The sequence below is a fragment of the Carassius auratus genome, chromosome 27 (genome assembly GCF_003368295.1).
Source record: "Carassius auratus strain Wakin chromosome 27, ASM336829v1, whole genome shotgun sequence".
NCBI lineage: Eukaryota > Metazoa > Chordata > Actinopteri > Cypriniformes > Cyprinidae > Carassius > Carassius auratus.
The window spans coordinates 1,305,521-1,325,087 of NC_039269.1; the positions used below are offsets into that span (position 1 = coordinate 1,305,521).

At 36.6% G+C, this 19,567-nt stretch overlaps 2 protein-coding genes across 2 annotated transcripts; one reads left to right on the forward strand and one right to left on the reverse strand.

The window, feature by feature from the left end:
- Nucleotides 1–811: 811 nt before the first annotated feature.
- On the forward strand, nt 812–12,043 carry LOC113045016 (nuclear factor of activated T-cells, cytoplasmic 4). Its single transcript, XM_026205115.1, has 13 exons — nt 812–1,452; nt 4,239–4,390; nt 5,934–6,440; nt 6,561–6,736; nt 7,310–7,472; nt 7,875–7,975; nt 8,059–8,160; nt 8,241–8,428; nt 8,922–9,062; nt 9,538–9,593; nt 9,703–9,829; nt 10,685–11,362; nt 11,709–12,043. The coding sequence occupies exons 1-13, from the start codon at nt 1,317–1,319 to the stop codon at nt 11,777–11,779; spliced, it is 2,598 nt and encodes an 865-aa protein (XP_026060900.1). The 5' UTR covers nt 812–1,316; the 3' UTR covers nt 11,780–12,043.
- A 2,061-nt stretch (nt 12,044–14,104) lies between these two features.
- Nucleotides 14,105–17,286, reverse strand: LOC113045017 (tripartite motif-containing protein 16-like). Its single transcript, XM_026205116.1, has 6 exons — nt 16,664–17,286; nt 16,082–16,177; nt 15,637–15,858; nt 15,393–15,543; nt 15,198–15,257; nt 14,105–14,787 (listed from the first exon to the last, which is right to left on the reverse strand). Exons 1-6 carry the CDS (start codon nt 17,243–17,245, stop codon nt 14,258–14,260), a joined length of 1,641 nt encoding a protein of 546 aa, XP_026060901.1. The 5' UTR covers nt 17,246–17,286; the 3' UTR covers nt 14,105–14,257.
- Between the last annotated feature and the right edge of the window lie 2,281 nt (nt 17,287–19,567).

Below are 19,567 nucleotides of genomic sequence, written 5' to 3' on the forward strand. Positions count from 1 at the left end.
TCCAGAATTATGGCTATTCACATCACTAAATTAAATGGGAATGTAATTCCAGCACTGATGAATGCCAGCCGGATGCCTTTGTGAATCAACTTTATCGAGCAACAGATGACATGGAAAGCTCACTTGCATGCATCAAACACAAGGTGAGCTTTAAAAAAGACAAAAGTTAATTATTGTGAGAATTGTCAGAGAGCAGGAGAAAGAGGGAGAGAGAGAGCATGTTTATTTAAGTTTTTCATCTCCCGTCTCAGACAGAGTGCAGACTACAGAGGATAATGAGAAACAGATCTTACAGGGGGAGGGAAAGGAGGGAGAAAGAGTTGGGGAGAAGGAAGGGGAGGGACAAAGTAGGGGGAAAGTATGATGGGAAGAGAGAGAGAGAGAGAGAGAGAGAAGGAGGGAATGACTATCTGTCATTACAGCGTCACGGATGGATCAGCCTTCAGCATCAGTATCTTGTCTGAAACAAAAATAGCCACTGTGTTAAGCATGTGGAAAACGAATGAAATATGTTTTTCTCAGATCCTATTTGCCAGACAAGGCTTTCACTGGTGCCTGTCCAGGGAATTCTCTACTGGACAGAAAAGAAAGTTTCTGCTTTAAAAAATGTGTGTTGGAAAAGATTCTTGTAGGTATCACAAAGTTATAGACTTACTTCACTTTAAAATATGTAGTTGTGCTCTCTGGCCAATCAACACACTTTGTAGCAAAAGCGAGCATCCAAAGCTAAGAAAGAGGGGGTCTGTTGATTGACAGGTCAGACAGCCAATAGGGAAAGAGTAACGGTACTGAAGAACCCGCCCAAAGGCAATTAAGGGTGAAGAACGAAAACGAACTTGATGTAACTTTTTTTGTTCTATGGCGGTGGAGGAGTTTATGGCATGAATGCAATTTCAACGGATATTTGATAATGAACGTGGACGTGTGTGGGACCTGAGGCTGTGAACATGGCTGGTTCTGAACGATGGAAGTTCGTGAGATGAAGTTATAATAACCGACTGTCACGGAAATCGCAAGCGAATCTACTGGGAAGAAAAAAAGTCCAAGAAAGAGATGAGCAGCTGATAAACTGCAAGTGCGATGCGGAGATGAGAAAATGATCCATGGAACCGTGATACTTAAGCTTGAGGGTAACTTTTAATTCTAAAGTGTAGTAAAAGGAAGGCGCACGAAGGAGAAAGCGGATCGTGCAAAGTGACATTCTGGAAAAGCTGTATGACTCCCATGAGTTTGAAACAGAGCCGACACTGAGAAGTGAGAGAGGGTCAGTGATACATCTGTAGCCAGTCTCGGTCGTGGTTTTCTCGGAGCGAGAGATGGGGGCCGCTCCGGGCTTGGGATGGGAGGAGGGAGAGTTCGAGTTCAAGCTCGTGTTCGAGGAGGATCCGCCGCGCCAGAGCCGCTGCGGCCCAGAAGACACCGACGGCGGCCAGACGCACCGCGAGCCAGCCGGTATGAGCGCTCCGAGGAAAGATGGGGAAAAGTGGCGAATCCCATACTGGGATGGCGATCTAGGTCTAAAAACCGCTAAGCGTAACAAATAAATGATCACTGTTGTCCCCTGGAGGAGTCGGTTTGCTTTAGGGAACTGTATTCATAAAAAGTAGCTTTGGATAAATAATTTGCTTTTCATTAATTATATCAGAATCCTACAGAATATGCAGATTATAAATAAATATAAATATATTTTATAAATTTATACAAGTTATAAATTGGTCAACGACGTTTTTCATGATTCAGACAAAAAGCCACTTTTCAGTTTCTGAATTAAGTCATTTTTTAAATATATTTGTGAAGATTTTTTCAAGCTGGAATATTTTGGATCATTGTTATTATTTCGTTTAAAGTGTGCAATTAATAAATTTTGCTTTAAAATATTATTAACAAAAAAAAAAACTCGGAAATAATCAAATGAGGCCATTTTGTTGTCACGTGACTAAAAAATATAAACAGAAAGGACATTCATGGGGTGTCTAGGTTATTACGTTAATTTAAAAATTAAACATTTTTACATTTAATAATAAGGAATGATTATTCAACTCTATATTAATGTTTGTTTGGCTGTTTTTTTTACATTGACATATATGTTTGAATTATTATTAAAGCAATAAGTTGTGGACACTAGTTTATTTATGGTGGAAAGAAAATATTTGAGTATTATTGGCATGATTATACTTACACCATTTGGTATTTTTGTAGTTAAGATTTTTGTAGAAATTATACAAAAAGGATATATATGTAAGCGATATAAATTCAAAGAAGTTGATCTTGTTTTTTGAGCTTGCTTTTTGAAGGATTTCATCTTTTATCTCATCTTGGACATCCTTCTTATATCTTTATTTGTGCATGTTTTAGGAGAATTTGAATGTCTTTACTTTGAATGTCCAAAAGAGGCACAATTTTTAATGTCTCTAAGGAATGCTTACATGTTCATGTAGTCTGACTCACTGCCCATGTAACTAAGTTTTATCCGCAGAAGTGTGCGTGTGTTTATGGGTAAGTGTGGAGCACAGCGCAATGTGTTTTTAATCAGCTGTGCGTGTGAGCAGAGTTAACAGCTGCCATCTGGACCTGGACCCTCAATCTCTGTTTACTGAGCATGCATTTGGATACCTCCCTCAAATATTCCCTCCTTTCCTCTGCCCTGTTTCCCCTCCTGGCACACATTCTGTTGTACACCCACCCTCCACCTTCTTGCTGGTGTGAAGTTGTAGACACATGCACTTCAGCTTTCTGTCCACACTGCATCACTTTGCCGCACTTTGCTTTACCACAAGTGCTTTCTTCAGATGTTAACTATGTTCATAAGTGTTGCCATACTTAATTATTTACTTACTTACTTGTGCCCGTTATCATATCAACTCATTTGGGAATTAGAACTTGATGTGAAGGTCCTGAACTACGTTAGAATTGCCCTTCAAACATATACCATGGTATTTACCACGTGACTGCAAACGTGGGCCTTTTACAATGAAACATTGATTTTAAAACAGATTTAATAATATCTGTAACATTCTATCAGCTAAATATTATAAGTTACTGTAAGAAATGTATTAACTCATTTAAACTTCAACAGTTAATTCAATTAAATGCCATAATTCATTCAAATAAATTTAATCTTACTGCACTACTTAATATATCTGTCTGCTCTGTCTTTTTAAAGCAAGCAGATTGCTACATCTAACAAGTTGTAACTGACAAAAATAACCATAATTTTTATTGTTCCGGTCAAATATTGCAGCGCAAATATTATTAACATCTTTGATATGTGAATGCTGGAAATGACCATGTATAAACGAAATAATCAACGGCTAGCTGTGCATTAAAGGATTTGAATGCACTTCGCGAGCTTCTTCGCCTCCACATCATGCATTCAAATTGTTTAATGAACAGCTAGCCATTGATTATCCCTTACGTATTAATTAAATTAATAAATAACAAATTTAATTATGTGTCATGAATATATGTTGGGTTAAAATAATAGTGTAATTAAAATAATAATTAGTGCTGTCAAATGATTTATCGCACCCAAAATAAAAGTTTTTGTTTACATAATATATGTGTGTGTTATTCGTGTATATTTATTATGTATATATAAATACACACACATACATTATATATTTTTTACATGTATTTACGTGTCTGTATTTATATTAATCTAATTTATATTATAAATAAATGTAATGAATATATCTTTTCAAAACTTTTATTTTGGATGCAATTAATCATTTGACAGCACTAATTATAATATTCATAATTATGTTTTTCATTAAAATGTGCATATTTGGTTTTAGAGCATCCTCATGAAAAAAGGTTAATAAAATAATAAAAAAAATTAAATAAAGTTACTGGCTTTTTGTTCATGTGTTTAGAGTTACCCCAGGTTTTTTGTAGAAACATTAACTAAAGAAATTAGGATTTTTGTGGAAACTTTCATTGCCATGCTAATGTTTTGGTGGCACATTGTAGGTCTGAGAATTGCGATTTTTAGAAATCACCCCACTTGGAAAACCATGTGAATGTTTTCTGAGGTAAACAAGTCTGTGTGTATTTGTGGAAATAATAAATGACGTCTCCACAAAGGCTTCCCTGTATTTGTTATGATTTTCCAATGAGACGCCTCGTGTCTCATGTTCCAGCAATTATTTATCCCACATGCATATGCTTAGAGCTCGGAAAGCTTGTGAAATGCCATGAACAGTAATTTTTTTTTTTCTTGTGTTTTTTTATTGTCACAGATTCCCACTTGACTTCCGCACAAGCTGGCCAACCTGTGGGTATCCCACCATCAGCCGGTCGCAGGGCTGGGATGCATTCCCCACCCCCCAGACGGGCCTTCATCAGGGAGTTCAGTGGAACGTATGAGAGTCTGCCAGCAAGATCGATACAGGTGGGAGGCACATTTGCCTAATGTGTAGATTTCTAGAACATCCTGATACAAAGATCATGTTACACATTGTGATTCATTCTGGTGAAATACTGTTTTTATTTATTTTTTGACACTTTGTGCACATTGTTTTGAGAAAATGATTTGTAATTTGTATAAAGTGAATGAGAACGTTCAATCTGTTTAGGACAATTATAACGTGTTCAGATCAATGTGTAACCTGAGTTTGGAGAAATGTGTCAAATCAATAGAGAAAAACCGTAAATTCAGAGGTCTGGTTTTAATTTCAGGAGTTCGTTTTTGTTGCCCAGTAATGTTTATTGTGAACACAATCGGTTGCCATGAGCTGTTGTGCATATTTTGTTTTGGCACATAATGGCTGCAAATAAATGTTAGAGTTCAATTAAATTTAAGTATCGTTTAGCATTTAAAGTCAACCAAAATCAAACCAAAAGTGAGCATATTTATTTAATATGTGTTTTTGGTCATATAATGCATCATTCATCTGTAAACTATTTCAAATAAAAACGTGATTGTCTTTGTAATCTCATTGTGAAAGTTGAGATCAAGTGCTTTCTCTTTGAATGTCTCGTTTCACTCAAAGATACAGAAGTAAACAGGGTCTCGAATAGAGTGTGGAATCATTAAAAAATATGACTTTCTATGGAAAAAGTATTTGGAAAAAAGAAATGCAAGCCTATCGCCAAGTGATATGAAAAGTTACAATTATGAATGTTTTATTTATTAAAATAATGAGTGCATTTAAAACCGCTATTGCAAAGGATGTGTGACTTTTTTTTATTAATGTTCACGCTTAAGAGACAGCATAAATGCAATCCCATAATCACGAATATTTGTAAATAAAATAAAAAATGTCATAATGGCATGTGAGAGAGTATATAATCTTTCTATATAAACTTGCGCTTCTGAGAAGAAAAGTCTGATTTTTAACTAATATTACACTACAGACTGTCAAATGAGCAGTATTGTTAACTAAAACCAAAACTTTTAAAAATAATTCTCATTAAAATAATTCACATTCATTTAAATAAAGATAAAATAAAAAAAAAACATTAGAGGAAGAACCTAAACTTAAAAAAAAGGATAAATAAAAAATATGTTCTAATTTTATAGAAAAATTAAAACTAATGAAAATTTAAAAAGCATATAAAAGAATGATTAATACTTAAGCTAAAATCAGGATTAAAAATAAAATGTAATTCTAAATATCAACAGATTCTATAATAGTAGATGAATAAATAACACCACATATGAATCACCAGTCAGTAGTTATAAGATTTGTTTGATTCACTAAAAAAACTGACCAACTAGATGACAAGAGTTTCGTTCAGCTGTCAGACTACAGTGACTTTGCTGTATGTTTTTGATTCACTACAAAGAACTGTCTGACAAGAATCTTTCATTCATAAAACACTGCTGTGTGTTTCATTCATGCTGCAGTGCTGCTGTAATAGTTCAATGATATCACAATTATTTTATTTTTTTGCCCACAGTGATATCACTCCCTCTTCTTTTTCTGCTCTAGGTATCAGAGTCTAGAGTACTTGAGTGCCCCAGCATCCAGATCACCACTATCTCACCTGAAGATGACTCCGGTCCAGCGGGGGGAAGTTACTGGGATGGCGGGGGTGGCTGGGACAGGGAGCGCCTATATCTGCCCCTGCTGGACTCTTACCGTGACGTCATGACAGGGGCAGGTTCCCTCAGTCCCAGTCCTAGCCCTGCTTCTAGTTCCTCATCCCGTGGATGGCTGAGTCCAGCTTCGAGCTGTGATTCTCTCCTGGTGGAGGAGGATGAGCTCAACGAAGCTGCTGCCCACTTCTGCCTATCGCCCTCCTCACGCCCCACGTCTCCGGGGGGCAAAAAGCGCAGGAACTCCCCACTGGCCTCCCCCAGCACCTCTCGCAGAAGCAGCTACTCCGAGGATGTCTCCTCCCTCTCCGACACGGGAGAAACCTTGACTCATTCTCAGGCTCCAGCAAGCTGCGAGCTCAACATCCCACAGAAGACCAGGAAGACCTCTCTGGAACAGGTGATCGTTTTGAAATATGGTTGTTAAACTTACTTATGGTCCATTCTTGGTAATCAAATGAATTCATTCATATTCTGTCATATGACCATCTTGGTGTGTTTATGGGTATGCACTATCCAGATGTCATCAAGAGACATCGAACCAGAGCTGACCCCCATTCAGACCTCTCCCTGCCCCCTCCCAGAGGTTGCTCAGCTGAGAAGGGAGCCCCCCACAATAGGGATGGACTACCTGTCTGTGCCTCCTGCTCTGGGCTGGGGCAGAACCAGGGCCAGCGCTCACAGTCCTCTCTTTAGGTTTGCACACAACTTCTTATTTCATAATGTGAATTATGCACTGAATAATGCCTAACAATTAAAACAGCAGGAATTCAAAAGAATGTAATATTTCAAAAGCAGTATGATACACACTCATTACACTTTTAATTAATTAAAAAAAAAAAAATCTATTAAAATGTATTTAAACTTTAAATATATGTATGCTTTGGAATGTATTATATGTATGTGTGTGTGTGTGTTTGTCTGTGTTTTATATATATATATATATATATATATATATATATATATATATATATATAATGAAATAAATTATTTCATAAGACTGTCAAAAGTTTTCTTATTTTTTTAATTTTTACAGAAAATAAAATTTTTTATTTCCAAGATGATATTTTCTGAATTAAACATGCAGTATTCTGAGTTCATGTGACGAAAAATGTAGCATACTACAGTTTGAAACACTAATAATGGAATGAAGCATGCCATTTTTTGGTCACTAAACTATTTTAGCTTTAGATTCTGATTTAAATCAGATTAATGTAGATCTTTGACTTCTAACCTCACATTGTCTCTGCTTCCTCAATCCTGCTCCAGATCTAATGCACTGCCGCCACTTGACTGGCCGCTGCCTTCACAGTTTGACCAGTATGAATTGCGCATAGAGGTACAGCCCAGACCACACCATCGTGCACATTATGAAACTGAAGGCAGTCGAGGAGCAGTAAAGGCATCACCTGGAGGCCATCCAGTAGTGAAGGTGACGCTCATAAACAAAAATAATTTAATTGTAAAACAAACAATAAATGAAAAAAAAAAAGTTATCATGATGAGGAAAAAAACATATATAAGTCGCACTGGACTATAAGTCGCATTTATTTAGAACCAAGAGAAAACATTACCATCTCCAGCCGCAAGAGGGCGCTCTATGTGAGCGGCATAGAGCACCCTCTCGTGACTGGAGACGGTAATGTTTTCTCTTGGTTCATGTCTCTTAGTTCATTTCTCTTGGTTCATGTCAAATTGATTTTGATAAATAAGTCGCACCTGACTATAAGTCGCAGGACCAGCCAAACTATGAAAAAAAGAGCGACTTATAGTCCGGAAAATACAGTAATTGAATTGATGTTCATTTTTTTGCTCTTTTCTCTCTGTTGTCCAGCTGGTGGGTTACACTGAAAGGCAGCCGCTCTCCTTACAGGTGTTTGTAGGAACTGCTGATGACAGATCAATACGTCCTCATCCTTTCTATCAAATACACAGGTGAAACTCTTGCATGACTTTTCAAAATATTAAACAAAAGTTCGATCCGTGGCTTCACATGAGAAATACTTCTCTCCACACAGAGTAACAGGGAAGATGGTAGGCACAGCTAGTCAGGAGAGCATCCAGGCCGGCACTAAACTCCTGGACATCCCCCTCAACCCAGAGAACAGCATGACTGCCCTGTAAGACTCCTGATCCCTGATTGTTTGTCGTAGACACCTCAGTAAGTGATCATACGTGTATTCCCTCCTTTCCTTCTCAGCATTGACTGTGCAGGTATTCTAAAGCTGAGGAACTCTGACATTGAACTCCGGAAAGGAGAGACAGATGTAGGGAGAAAGAACACTCGAGTGCGTTTGGTGTTCCGCACACACCTTCCTCTGTCTCCATCCATCGTCCCTCCAGGACGAGTCTTAGCCCTGCAGGTGGCCTCTTTACCCATTGAATGCTGTAAGTGGCAAATCACAATTATGCCTGCTTAACTACAGCTCCTATGTATACCGTATTTTTCAGACTATAAGTCGCACCTAAGTATAAGTGGCATCAGTCCAAAATACGTCACGACGAGGAAAAAAACATATATAAGTCACACTGGACTATAAGTTGCATTTATTTAGAACCAAGAACCAAGAAAAATCATTACCGTCTAAAGCCGCAAGAGGGCGCTCTATGTTTTCAGTGCAGACTACAGGAGCACAGAGCAGCATAGAGCGCCCTCTCGTGGCCGGAGACGGTAATGTTTTCTCTTGGTTCATTTCTCTTGGTTCATGTCAAATCAATTTTGATAAAAAAGTCGCTCCTGACTATAAGTCGCAGGACCAGCCAAACTATGAAAAAAAGTGCGACTTATAGTCCTGAAAATACGGTAATCTGACTTGTTTTCGTGTTTTATACTGTACACTTGTGACCGACACTCAAATTTAAGTTAAATTTCTGCCTGCAGCACAGCGCTCTGCACAGGAGCTTCCTGTAGTGGAGTCTATCAGTCTTACTTCCTGTTCAACAGAGGGAGGCGAGGAACTACTTCTAGGTGGGACCAACTTTCTACCCAGCTCCAGAGTTTTCTTTATGGAGAGAGGATCAGGTATTGTAGTAGGCCTACATTCACGCACAATACCAGAAAAGCTGGTGAACCTTTTACTCCTTGAGGAGTCAAGGAGAAGTAGTGCAACTGTTTTCAACATTGATAATATTAAGAAATGTTTCTTGAGTACCAAAGAGCACTATTAGAATAATTTCTGAAGGATCATGGGACACTGAGGACTGGAGTAATGGCTAGAGTATATTCACCTTTACCATCAGAGGAAGAAATGACTGTACATTTTAAAATATATTAAAATGGAAAAGAGTTATTTCAAGAAATGTAATAATATTTCACAGTATTAAAGTTTTTTGTGTGTATTAACTGTATTTTTTTTATGCAGCCTTGGTGAGCAATAAGAAACTTCTTTCAAATACATAAAAACTTTTTTTTTTTTTAATTTAACGCAAAGGAAGGAACTGACATTAAATCACAGAACCAGTTTCGTATGTTTTATTTATTGCTTATTTTTTTCTAGATGGCAAAGTCCAGTGGGAGGAGGAGGCACATGTGGACAGGGACAAAAGCAATGATGTAAATCAACCATAAACCGTATCTCTGAAAATGTTCACTGTTATCATTTACACTGTGTCTAACTTGAAGATAAAGGAACTAATTATGTCTGTATTTTCTTATGGGGCAGAATCTGCTGTGTGTACGAGTGCCAGCCTATAACGATCTTTCACTGAACCACCCAGTGTCTGTCTGTCTGTACGTGTCCAATGGGAAGAGGAAGAGGAGCAGCACGCACTGCTTTAAATATCTGCCCAGTGAGTGTTACACAGACATGTGAGAGAATCCCTCTGCACATGGTATTTATCTGTGCTGTTGACCAGAAATGCAAAATATGTCTTTTGCATGTTGTGTGTAATAAAGAACAGATTCTCTTTCATAATTTAATGGTACTTTCCGCCCAAGCATCAGTTGCTTCTTCGATCTCCAATAAAATGTTCCAAATAGCATCACAAAAGAGTAGTTATTTATTATTATTATATTGTTATTGTTGTTATTATTATACTTTTAATGAATTATTTTTATTCTTTAAGGATGCATTAAATTGATCAAAAGTGAAAGTAAAGATGTATAATGCTACACAAGATTTCTATTTCAAATAAATGCACTTCCTATTCATCAAAGAATCCAGGAAAAATGCATTAGTTTCTACAAAAATATTAAATAGCACAACTGTTTTCAACATTGATAATAATAAGAAATGTTCCTTGAGCACCGAAGCATCATAATAGAACAATTTAAATCACACTGAAGACATTATTAAAATGTCTATTAAAATAAAAGCAGTTCTTTTAAATTGTAATAGTATTTTAATTGAGTTTTTACTCAATTTATTTACTAAAATAAATGCAGCCCTGATGTGCGTAAAAGATTATTTTAAATGTATTTAAAAATCTTACAGATCACAGACATAGGTAGTGCAATAATTATAAAATAATTGTTTAATTTGACAAATAATTATATATAAAACTATTAATTAAAATAATTAAGAATTTTATATTACGTAATATATCCGGTCACATTTCATATTAAATATATACAATATGTATTAATAATTATTTTTGTCTCATGGTACATCTGTGATGTTAAGTCATACATCTTACATTTTCTAGTCATGTTTAAAGAAGAAGATCCGCTGCTGTCCCGGCCCTCCATCTTGCCCCTGGAAGGGGTGACGCTTTGCCCCATGGGGAGTGGCAGCACTTTCGACATGAGGTCAGACCTATCCGCAGATGACAGAAGCATGTCTTTCCATGACATGTACTCTTACTCCTCACATGGCTACCAGGAGGACTACTGCCGCAAACCGGAGGGCCCCGAGGATGGTGGAGGTCGAGGTGCCCTGACCGAAAGGCATCCCAGCTTTGAGAGCCTGGAGCTAGGCTTCACAGAGCTTCTTCCTCCCATGTACCCAAGAGCCTCACAACCTCTTTCCTCCTCCCCGTCTCCCTCTCCGTGGCTTGACTCTCCCTATCTTTCCTCCTCACCTTCCCCTTCACACTCTTGCTCTCTGAGCCCATTCCCTGCAAGCAGTCCCATCTCCACCTCGCCCCTTCCTCCACTCTCTCACTCCCCATACCCACACTGCCCTTGCCCCCAAGAGATGTGCTCCTCACCTCCGTCGAACACAAGCCACTATCAGGACCTGTACCCACCTCCATACGGCCAGTATGAGAGCTGGGAGCACCAGATGCATCCCTCTGAGAGAGACACAGGCCCTGGTCTGAAGCTGGAGGGACCCCCGGACTTCTCGGGCCCTACACCCATGCAGCATATCACACTAGAGGAAGGTGGGTATGATTGACTGTATATGTCATGCACCAACATAAAAATTCTGAAATGATAAGCCAATAATTATTTTCATGTTATGGCTGATAACCTATAAATTGCATTATTGTTTGTCTAAAAATAATAATAATAAACTAAAATCTGTTCTAAATTTATTTTAAGTTTTTTTTTTCCAATATAAAATTATATATATATATATATATATATATATATATATATATATATATCATATTATTTGCTAAGGAATTTTGTGTCGATTTTTGTGCGTGAACGATTCCTTTAATTAGAGCCTTACTGATCTGTATCAATCAATTAAATTATCTCTACCATGATTTCTCATTCCCACAGTGACTGAATTCATTGGAGAGGATATAAGATCCTTTCAGATGGGGTCACACATGGATAGTCGACCTGGATGACAACATCCTCTCAGTAATAGTCCAGTCATAATCAGTGTTTAGTCAATGTCCTATCAACATTTTATGTATAATTTTTATCTGAACGATGGTATATTGCTAAAATATGGCAATAATAATAATAAAGACTGTGCTACTTAAATGGTCAATCTGTGGTAAAACAGAAAGCAGGCGTTCAGTTGTATGTAACTGTTCCTACTTCCTGACTGCGTTTTGAATGAAACTAATGTTTTTAATCTGTATGCAAAATAAATTATCATTATATTATTTCTGTTTTGATCCACTAATAAGTGCATTTATGGGGGTAATTGGTCATTTAATGAACAGGTAATATAATCTCAAACTGCATGCTCTTCCTCATTCCCTCTTTTATCTGAGAAACTGACTTTCATTTTTGACTTCTGTTTGTGGGATCACTTAACATGTCCTTTGTACACAGTGTCTAAGTAGTTTAAATGTGACTTCGCCCCTGCTCCCACGCAGGAAATATTTCAGCCCTTTCAGACATCCATTTGTAAATGCAGAATCTAACAAAGTTTTAGAATTAAATGCAGGTTATTATAACAGAGTGAACCCAGAAAACAACGTTGATGTGTTGTGAGTGACCAGATTAGTAGTTGGTTGACAAGTGTGAAGGAAGTGGTAAACTTGCCTATTTGGATGACATGAGGATCTCTGCCCTACTGGAAAATGTGTTTTCACTTTATTGTTTTTAATACATAAAGGACGAACAACAATACTTTTGACAATACAATTGTTGCTTATTCCATTCCAACAATAAAAAAGCAGGCTATACGGTTCATCACCTCGATACAGTGAATGAAGGTAAGTACGAGATACTTGATTAGCCTAATCATGAAACATTATTTACAAGCATTTTAAAGCTAAACATACATTCCATTGCCATGTACAATGGTATTTTGTGTGTCTTCTCATAAAGTCTTGTAAAATACATTTAGTCCCATGACATCTTATTACGCCATTCAGATGCTTAACAGTGGCCAAGTTTTCTCTGAATGTTTCAGTAATGGGTGAGAGGGTAAGTCAGGAACATTTCATTTACCGAAGCTTGTAAAGCGTTCAGACATGGCAGTAGTGCGTTCAAATGAGAGCTGGACTAAGTGAGCTTTATTTAGATAAACAAAAGATTTTGCAAAAATATAAGGCGGCATTCAATGGAACCTGACCTTTGAAAAAAATCTGGATTTAATAACCCCAAATTGTAGTTGACAAGCAAATAGTTTAATCTCAGTTGTAAATCAGTATAATTAATCTGAATCACCTCAGTAACTATGTGAAAATATGTCTTGTGGGAATGTTGTGTTGTTTCCAAAATAAGCAGGACTGCCTCTTGGTGCACTGCCAAATAGCGTATTTTCAGCTGAACTGGTGCTGGTAGTGTAACATGGTCTGAAACCACATTAGTGCAGTTATAACCCGGATCTGTTCCTCAAAGATAGTCTCTCATGGTTATCCCAGACATCATTCATTCAGTCTATCAGTGCCCTCTCTTATGAGCTTAGATAAACTAGTACATTATATTATTTTTTTTTAAACTGTTCAATCACAAAGTCCTTCATCCAGATTCCTAACAGTGCATTTCTCTGTAGTTCATTATTTTGGCACTCTAACCAAGCAGAAATGATTAATTAAATGTTTAGTTAATGCAACTATCACAGTCATTTTTAAACAGTTTAGTTCATAGTTCACAGAGGAAAAGCAACAACAACACTACTAGAGAAATACATTCTGACAGTACAGTACGTATTTAATAGATTTAGTGTTGCCTTTCATCTGTAAGCTTGGTTTTAACTCTTTTAGCCACCAGAGGTCGCTCTTTCATTTATTTTGTCCTCGCCATTTATTTGCGGACTTCTGTTACAAAGTAGATATCATCGAATACCAATGAATAGACTCTAGGACACGAAGAATGAGGTTGTCTCTTAAAGGCAAATATATTGGTAAACAATGTATTTTATTTGGATCGTTAGTTTTTCATTTTCGTTTTTTTTTTTCAGAAAAATATTTTTTTTCATATATATATAGCCACAAAATAATTGAAAATCATTTTTAAAATATGAAGTGTGTGTACGTGTACACAAAATGTCGTATTTTAAATTACTTTGTACTAAAACTTAAACTGAAAAAAAAATCTGAAAAACTATGTAGACATAAAAAAAAAATAATAATAAAAATGACAAAAACACACAACAAGGTTACTAAAACTTCAACTAAAATTAACATGAAAGCAGAGAATATAAAATAAAATCTAATTCAAAATATAAACAAAATATTGCAGTATCTCAGTGATACTAGAATGACAATGGGAGAAGCAAGCCCGCTATAATTGTACAAATATTACTGAATTTCTTTATTCTTATTTCTTTACTAATGTATTGTATATTTTATATCTTGTATATTTTGATATATATTTTTCCCATTCTTCAATTATCAATGCCAAATGGGCCAACCCTTTTTCCTTTACTCCAACTGACACAACTTGATTGAGGCGTCATAGCATGAAAACTCAAAGCCAGGGTAGAGAGGCTGTGTGAATGTGGTGTGAACTCTGTGGAGGAGTGTCATAGAGTCATCAATGCTGTAAAACGCTAGTGTCCCGGCCTTATGATCCAAATAAATGCCTATCTTTGACAAGCCAGGCTCTGAGATCTTACTGACAATCCCATTGTGCCAGAAAGCATAACCTTTCCTGCAGCAGAACAAACTCCAGGATTTGTCATTGTGACCGAAGTGAGCTTCACTGCTTTCCCCTTTCCTGGCAATGTTTTTGTATGCGACAGCAATGTTTACCCCCATCCCACTCCATTCCACCTCCCAGTAGCTGCAGCCTGTCAGGCCCTCCGTGCCTAGCACCTGGCACCAGTAATCAAAGCGCTCCGGGTGCTCGGGACAGGACTGCACTCGGCTCCGAACGGCCACTTCCCTGTTTCCCTTGGACAAATAAAGGTCCTTGTGGGCTGTTAAAGGATTTAGTTGAAGCGGGCAGGAATCTGAGTAATGGAGAGAGGACAAGAGATCAAGGATATTTATTCATGGTGTGTCATATTCATATCATATTCATCCCGAGCCATGATTAAATAAATGCATATCAGCTGAGAACTTGAAGAACATTAACATCTACATTAACATTCAAAACTTTGGGGTCAGTCAGATTTATTTATGGATAGAATTTAATAGACTTACAAAAAAAAGCAACATTATTGTATAATATGTATAATATATAATATATATATATATTATTTCATGCAAAGTTGATCTGAATATCAGCATGGGTGAGATTGCTTCTTTTCGGAAATTGGAACCGCATTGTTTGTGTTGCTTAATAAGAAGTCCATGTTCAAATAGAATCCAACATTATGAAACCAATATCACTTTGCATTAGTGCAGTAGACTGACTTACGGTGCAGGAACTCTGATCTAATTTTGGGCACTGTGCAGTGAAGGATCTTCATTGATCTTGCTGGAGAGAAAATGGAAAGCATGTGTACATCACAAGGAACTTATTTAACAAAAAAGGCAGAATTACACAACAATCTGCAAATCACCTAGAGAAATTGCTGAGGTGGAAAGATCAGCTTAGGTTGTTTCTCCTCACCTGCTTGATAGATCCTCAGCCATTCCCCTTTAAAGACATCTTCAAGCCTCTTCTTTAGAGCAGATACTGCATCGTTCACCTTGCCAAAATCTGAGAGTGTAGCTATTGTGAATGGTGGGTCAGGAAGGCCAGAAGAGAAGGAATGACAGTTCTGTAAAGAGAGAGAAACAACATTTTATCAAATGACACATTCTTTGCCTTTTCGAGCTATATTTTTCACAGTCAGCATTGGGATCATGCTTACCTGAAGAACATGGAGATGATCTTCAGACTTCAGCAGCACCTCAAGCTCATGATCTCTTTGTTTGAGCTCCGTGATTTCTTGTTCCAGTGTCTGCAACATGCTCTCCGCAGCTCTCTCTTGATCTCTGATCAGATCTCTGAATTTACTCCTCCTCCTCTCAATAGACTGGATCAACTCAGTGAAGATCTGTTCACCATTTTCTATAGCAGTCTGTGCAGAGCTCTTTTAGGGCAAAACAAAAAAAAAATCCAGTATTTTTCTTTTTAAAATATTGTAATTAATCAAATATTTTATAAAATTGTAATTTTAATAAAATGAATAATAATAATATTTAAAATACAAAATAAAGAATTAATTGATCTTAGATTTTTAGGTTAATTGCTTTTAGTTGTTTTTATTGTTTCATTCATTTTGTTAAGTTCTAATTGTTCTGGAAATGTCTTACTTTGAGGGCATCTACAGCTTGTTTGAGCTCCAGTAGGTCCTTCTCTTTAGCATGGATTTTGAGCTTGTATTTCTGCCGTGTTATGCCTAGTTCTTTCTGTGGAGAAACACAATAAAAAAGCTAAATGCTTTTCAACTGCAATCATTCTGTGTAGAATTAATATAATGTGATGAATGTCACAAAATAGACACTGCAGTACGTTGCTCAGGATAGCCCTATATTCTATTCCCCTGTTTATTTTTATTATTTATTTTATTTACATAGGAATAACCTTTGTCACTAACAAATGAGTTTATACACTTCATATATGAGGATATCTATTCAAAGTGGCTGGCCACACAGTCAAAGCGAACAGAAAAAGCCTCTCTCTGATTGGTTGATGGTGAAAGATTTCGATCTCCTATTTTAGAAAAAAAGGCAGCTCTCCTGAACAACCTTTTGTGTACACAGATTGAAATTTGAATGTGAAGCAGGAAACTGTTTTTGTAATATTATTCTAGCTTTATAGTGTTACACTTATTTACAGGTACTTTTTTGTTTTTGGTTGGAAACTCCTAAAATGATTGTTATTGTTGTTATTACCTGTTTCTTTGTGTTTTCCACAGCTGCTGGTACTGTATCGTGACCTTTATGGTCATCCATCACACACAAAAGGCATATGCATTGTTGATCAGTTCGACAATACATCTCCAAATATTTGTCATGTTGAGGACAGATCTTCTCCTGCAGGTTCACCGAGGCTTCGATCAGCTTGTGTTTCTTCAAGGCAGGAGACTTGTAGTGAGCTTGAAGGTGGTTTTGACAGTATGATGCCAAACAAACCAAACAACTCTTCACAGCTTTTTGTTTGACACTTGTACAGAAGTCACAGGTCATATCACCTGGAATGCAGTTGTCGTAAATGTGAGAGTTGCCCAGAAGTTCCAGTTTCTTCAGCTTGTCCACCATATCTGCCAGTATGGTATTTCTGTTCAAAACAGGCTTAGGGCTAAACGTCTGTGCACACTGAGGACAGGTGAAGGTCCCCAAATGATCATTTTTCTTCCAATAATCATTAATGCATCCCATGCAGTAGCTGTGGCCACATGGAATGGCCACTGGATCTTTCAGCAAATCCAGGCAAATAGAACAGCAAAACTCTTCTGAATCCAAGAGCCCTTCCATTTAGTTGTTTTCTGTTGTAGCAAAAAGTATGAAATGATAATGGTTCTGTCACTGAGAAGCATTTCCCAGTTTTGCACGGACGTTCATGAGCCGCACCCTTCAGTTCTTCCTATTTAGATGACAGATAGGTAAATGTGCCTGTCTGTCGCACTGAATAAAAATGATGCACTGTAAGCTAAACAATATCTATATAAAACGAAGATACTAAAAACACCACTTAGGGTTCCTCAACTTTCTTTTTAGAGACAAAATTCTTATGGTCTTTGAAACCCCAATGTCTAGACCTGTAAAAGAATAAAATCTTAAAATGCTATGGCCATTTTATTTTTATTTTTATTTTATTTTATTTTTTATAAATAACTCACATTTTTTCTAAGTATTTAAAGCTATAACATATCTGAGGTGGTACAAAAGTAAAATATACTTTCAAAAATTCCTAATCTTTAACCTGTTAACTGTCACTCACGTTTTTGAAGATAGACTTGAATGTGCATGATACAAACCTAAATTTTTTTAATTCATGACTGAAAACATTTTGTAACATATTTTTGATGTACCATTTACATGGTAATACAATGTCTGATTTTAAAATGGGTTTTAAAGGATGAATTTTGAAATTTTACGTTTTCAAGTGATATATAACTTCTGATGATTTCCAAAATGTGATAGAGAAAAAGTCAACGAGGAAGTCTTACTTTTAAACAAAGGTCAAAACTCCTTTTGTAATGTAGATTTCTGAGGGTGCACTCTTGTCATAAATTAATCTATTACTTTTCCTACATAATTTTTAACAAAAAATATTGGTAAAATATATATTTGGGAGACCTTTCCAACGATATATAGTTTGTCAAGATTAGATTAGATTTGATTGTAATATAGTATAGTCAACGTAGGCGTCCCATATATGGGACGGGGTGACAGTTAGCAGGTTAAAAACAATGAATGATGGTAAAAGTCATGTAAATTCATTGGTTAAAAGAGGTTGGAGTCGAAAGGTTTAAGAACGCCTGCTGTAGATAATTTTATTTCAGCGACTCTCAGTAGGTGGTGCCAAGTGACATTTTAAGTGAGTCATTGAATCATTAATTGAAGTATTTCATTCAAAATACCTAATTAATTCACAAAAGACTGGCTGTGACTCTTTTGAGTAGGTACTTTTTTGAGGAAGTAATTACTTTGTGAGGAAATAATATTTATACAGTGGCTGCATCCGAAAATTGGAAGATGCTGCCTTTGGAGGAACATTTCAAGGTAGGAAGGCACCTCTGAAACCAGTATTAACCATCTCTTGAGAGGCCTTCATCTGGTTTAGTTTTGAAGGAAGCATAGTTGTAAAATTAAATTAAAATTAAATTTATGCATTTAGCAGACACTTTTATCCAAAGCGAGTTATCTATTTTTACCTATCATGTGTTCCCAGGAAATCAAACCCCCAACCTTACGCTTCATAGTGCAATGCTCTACCACTTGAATACAGGAACACATGCATTGTATCCACAATCCTCCTAGCAAAAAAATAAAGATGGCGTCTGAGTGTTGTGTTTGGTGTTCAGTTTGTGTGTAAAGGTTTGTTTCTGACCAACATTTTGCACTTTTAAGTTATTTCTAATGATACATCAGTATTACAGTAATTAAATATTTTCTTAGTTATTACCAAAGCTTATTCTATTTTGTTGTAAATCATCAAACTGTTATGCTGCTTCAGAAACATATCGTAATTCAGTTTCGCAAGGTGCCTTTGTGTGTAAACTTTGCCTGCAAAGTCATTGCCAGATAAGAGGCAATGGTAACGTTGTAAATGTAATCAGGACATACTGCATTTACCATGTTGTCATTGTCATTGCCATGTTTGTGTATTTTCAGAATTCTTCCATATGTTTTTACTACGACTCTTATAAGATTGATTTCCAAAAAAAAAAATAGACAGCAAATGTAGATACTTAAATGTAGCTTTCTATACACTTTCTGTACATTGGTAGTTACATTATTGTTACATTGCAGTTGTTACATCACTATTTCTCCTAATTTGAGCAAAAACACATTCGGGAAAGGTGATTTAGAAATTCAGCATAATTCAACAATCCCTCCCTGAGCTTTGAAAGACTTCTGAGTAATTAAATGTTCCCCGGGGTGAGTGCATATACTGTGTGTGAATGTTCTAGAATGTGATTCATTAGTTCGAGGACAGAGAGTCAACAGATGTAACTTTAAACAAAGAATGAGTAAATGGTAGGTAAGTCTGAATCACTATACAATAGTAAATGAGGCAAGAGTGCAGATGCGCAGATATCTCGCTTGTTTCTTTTTCAGAGCTAGATTACA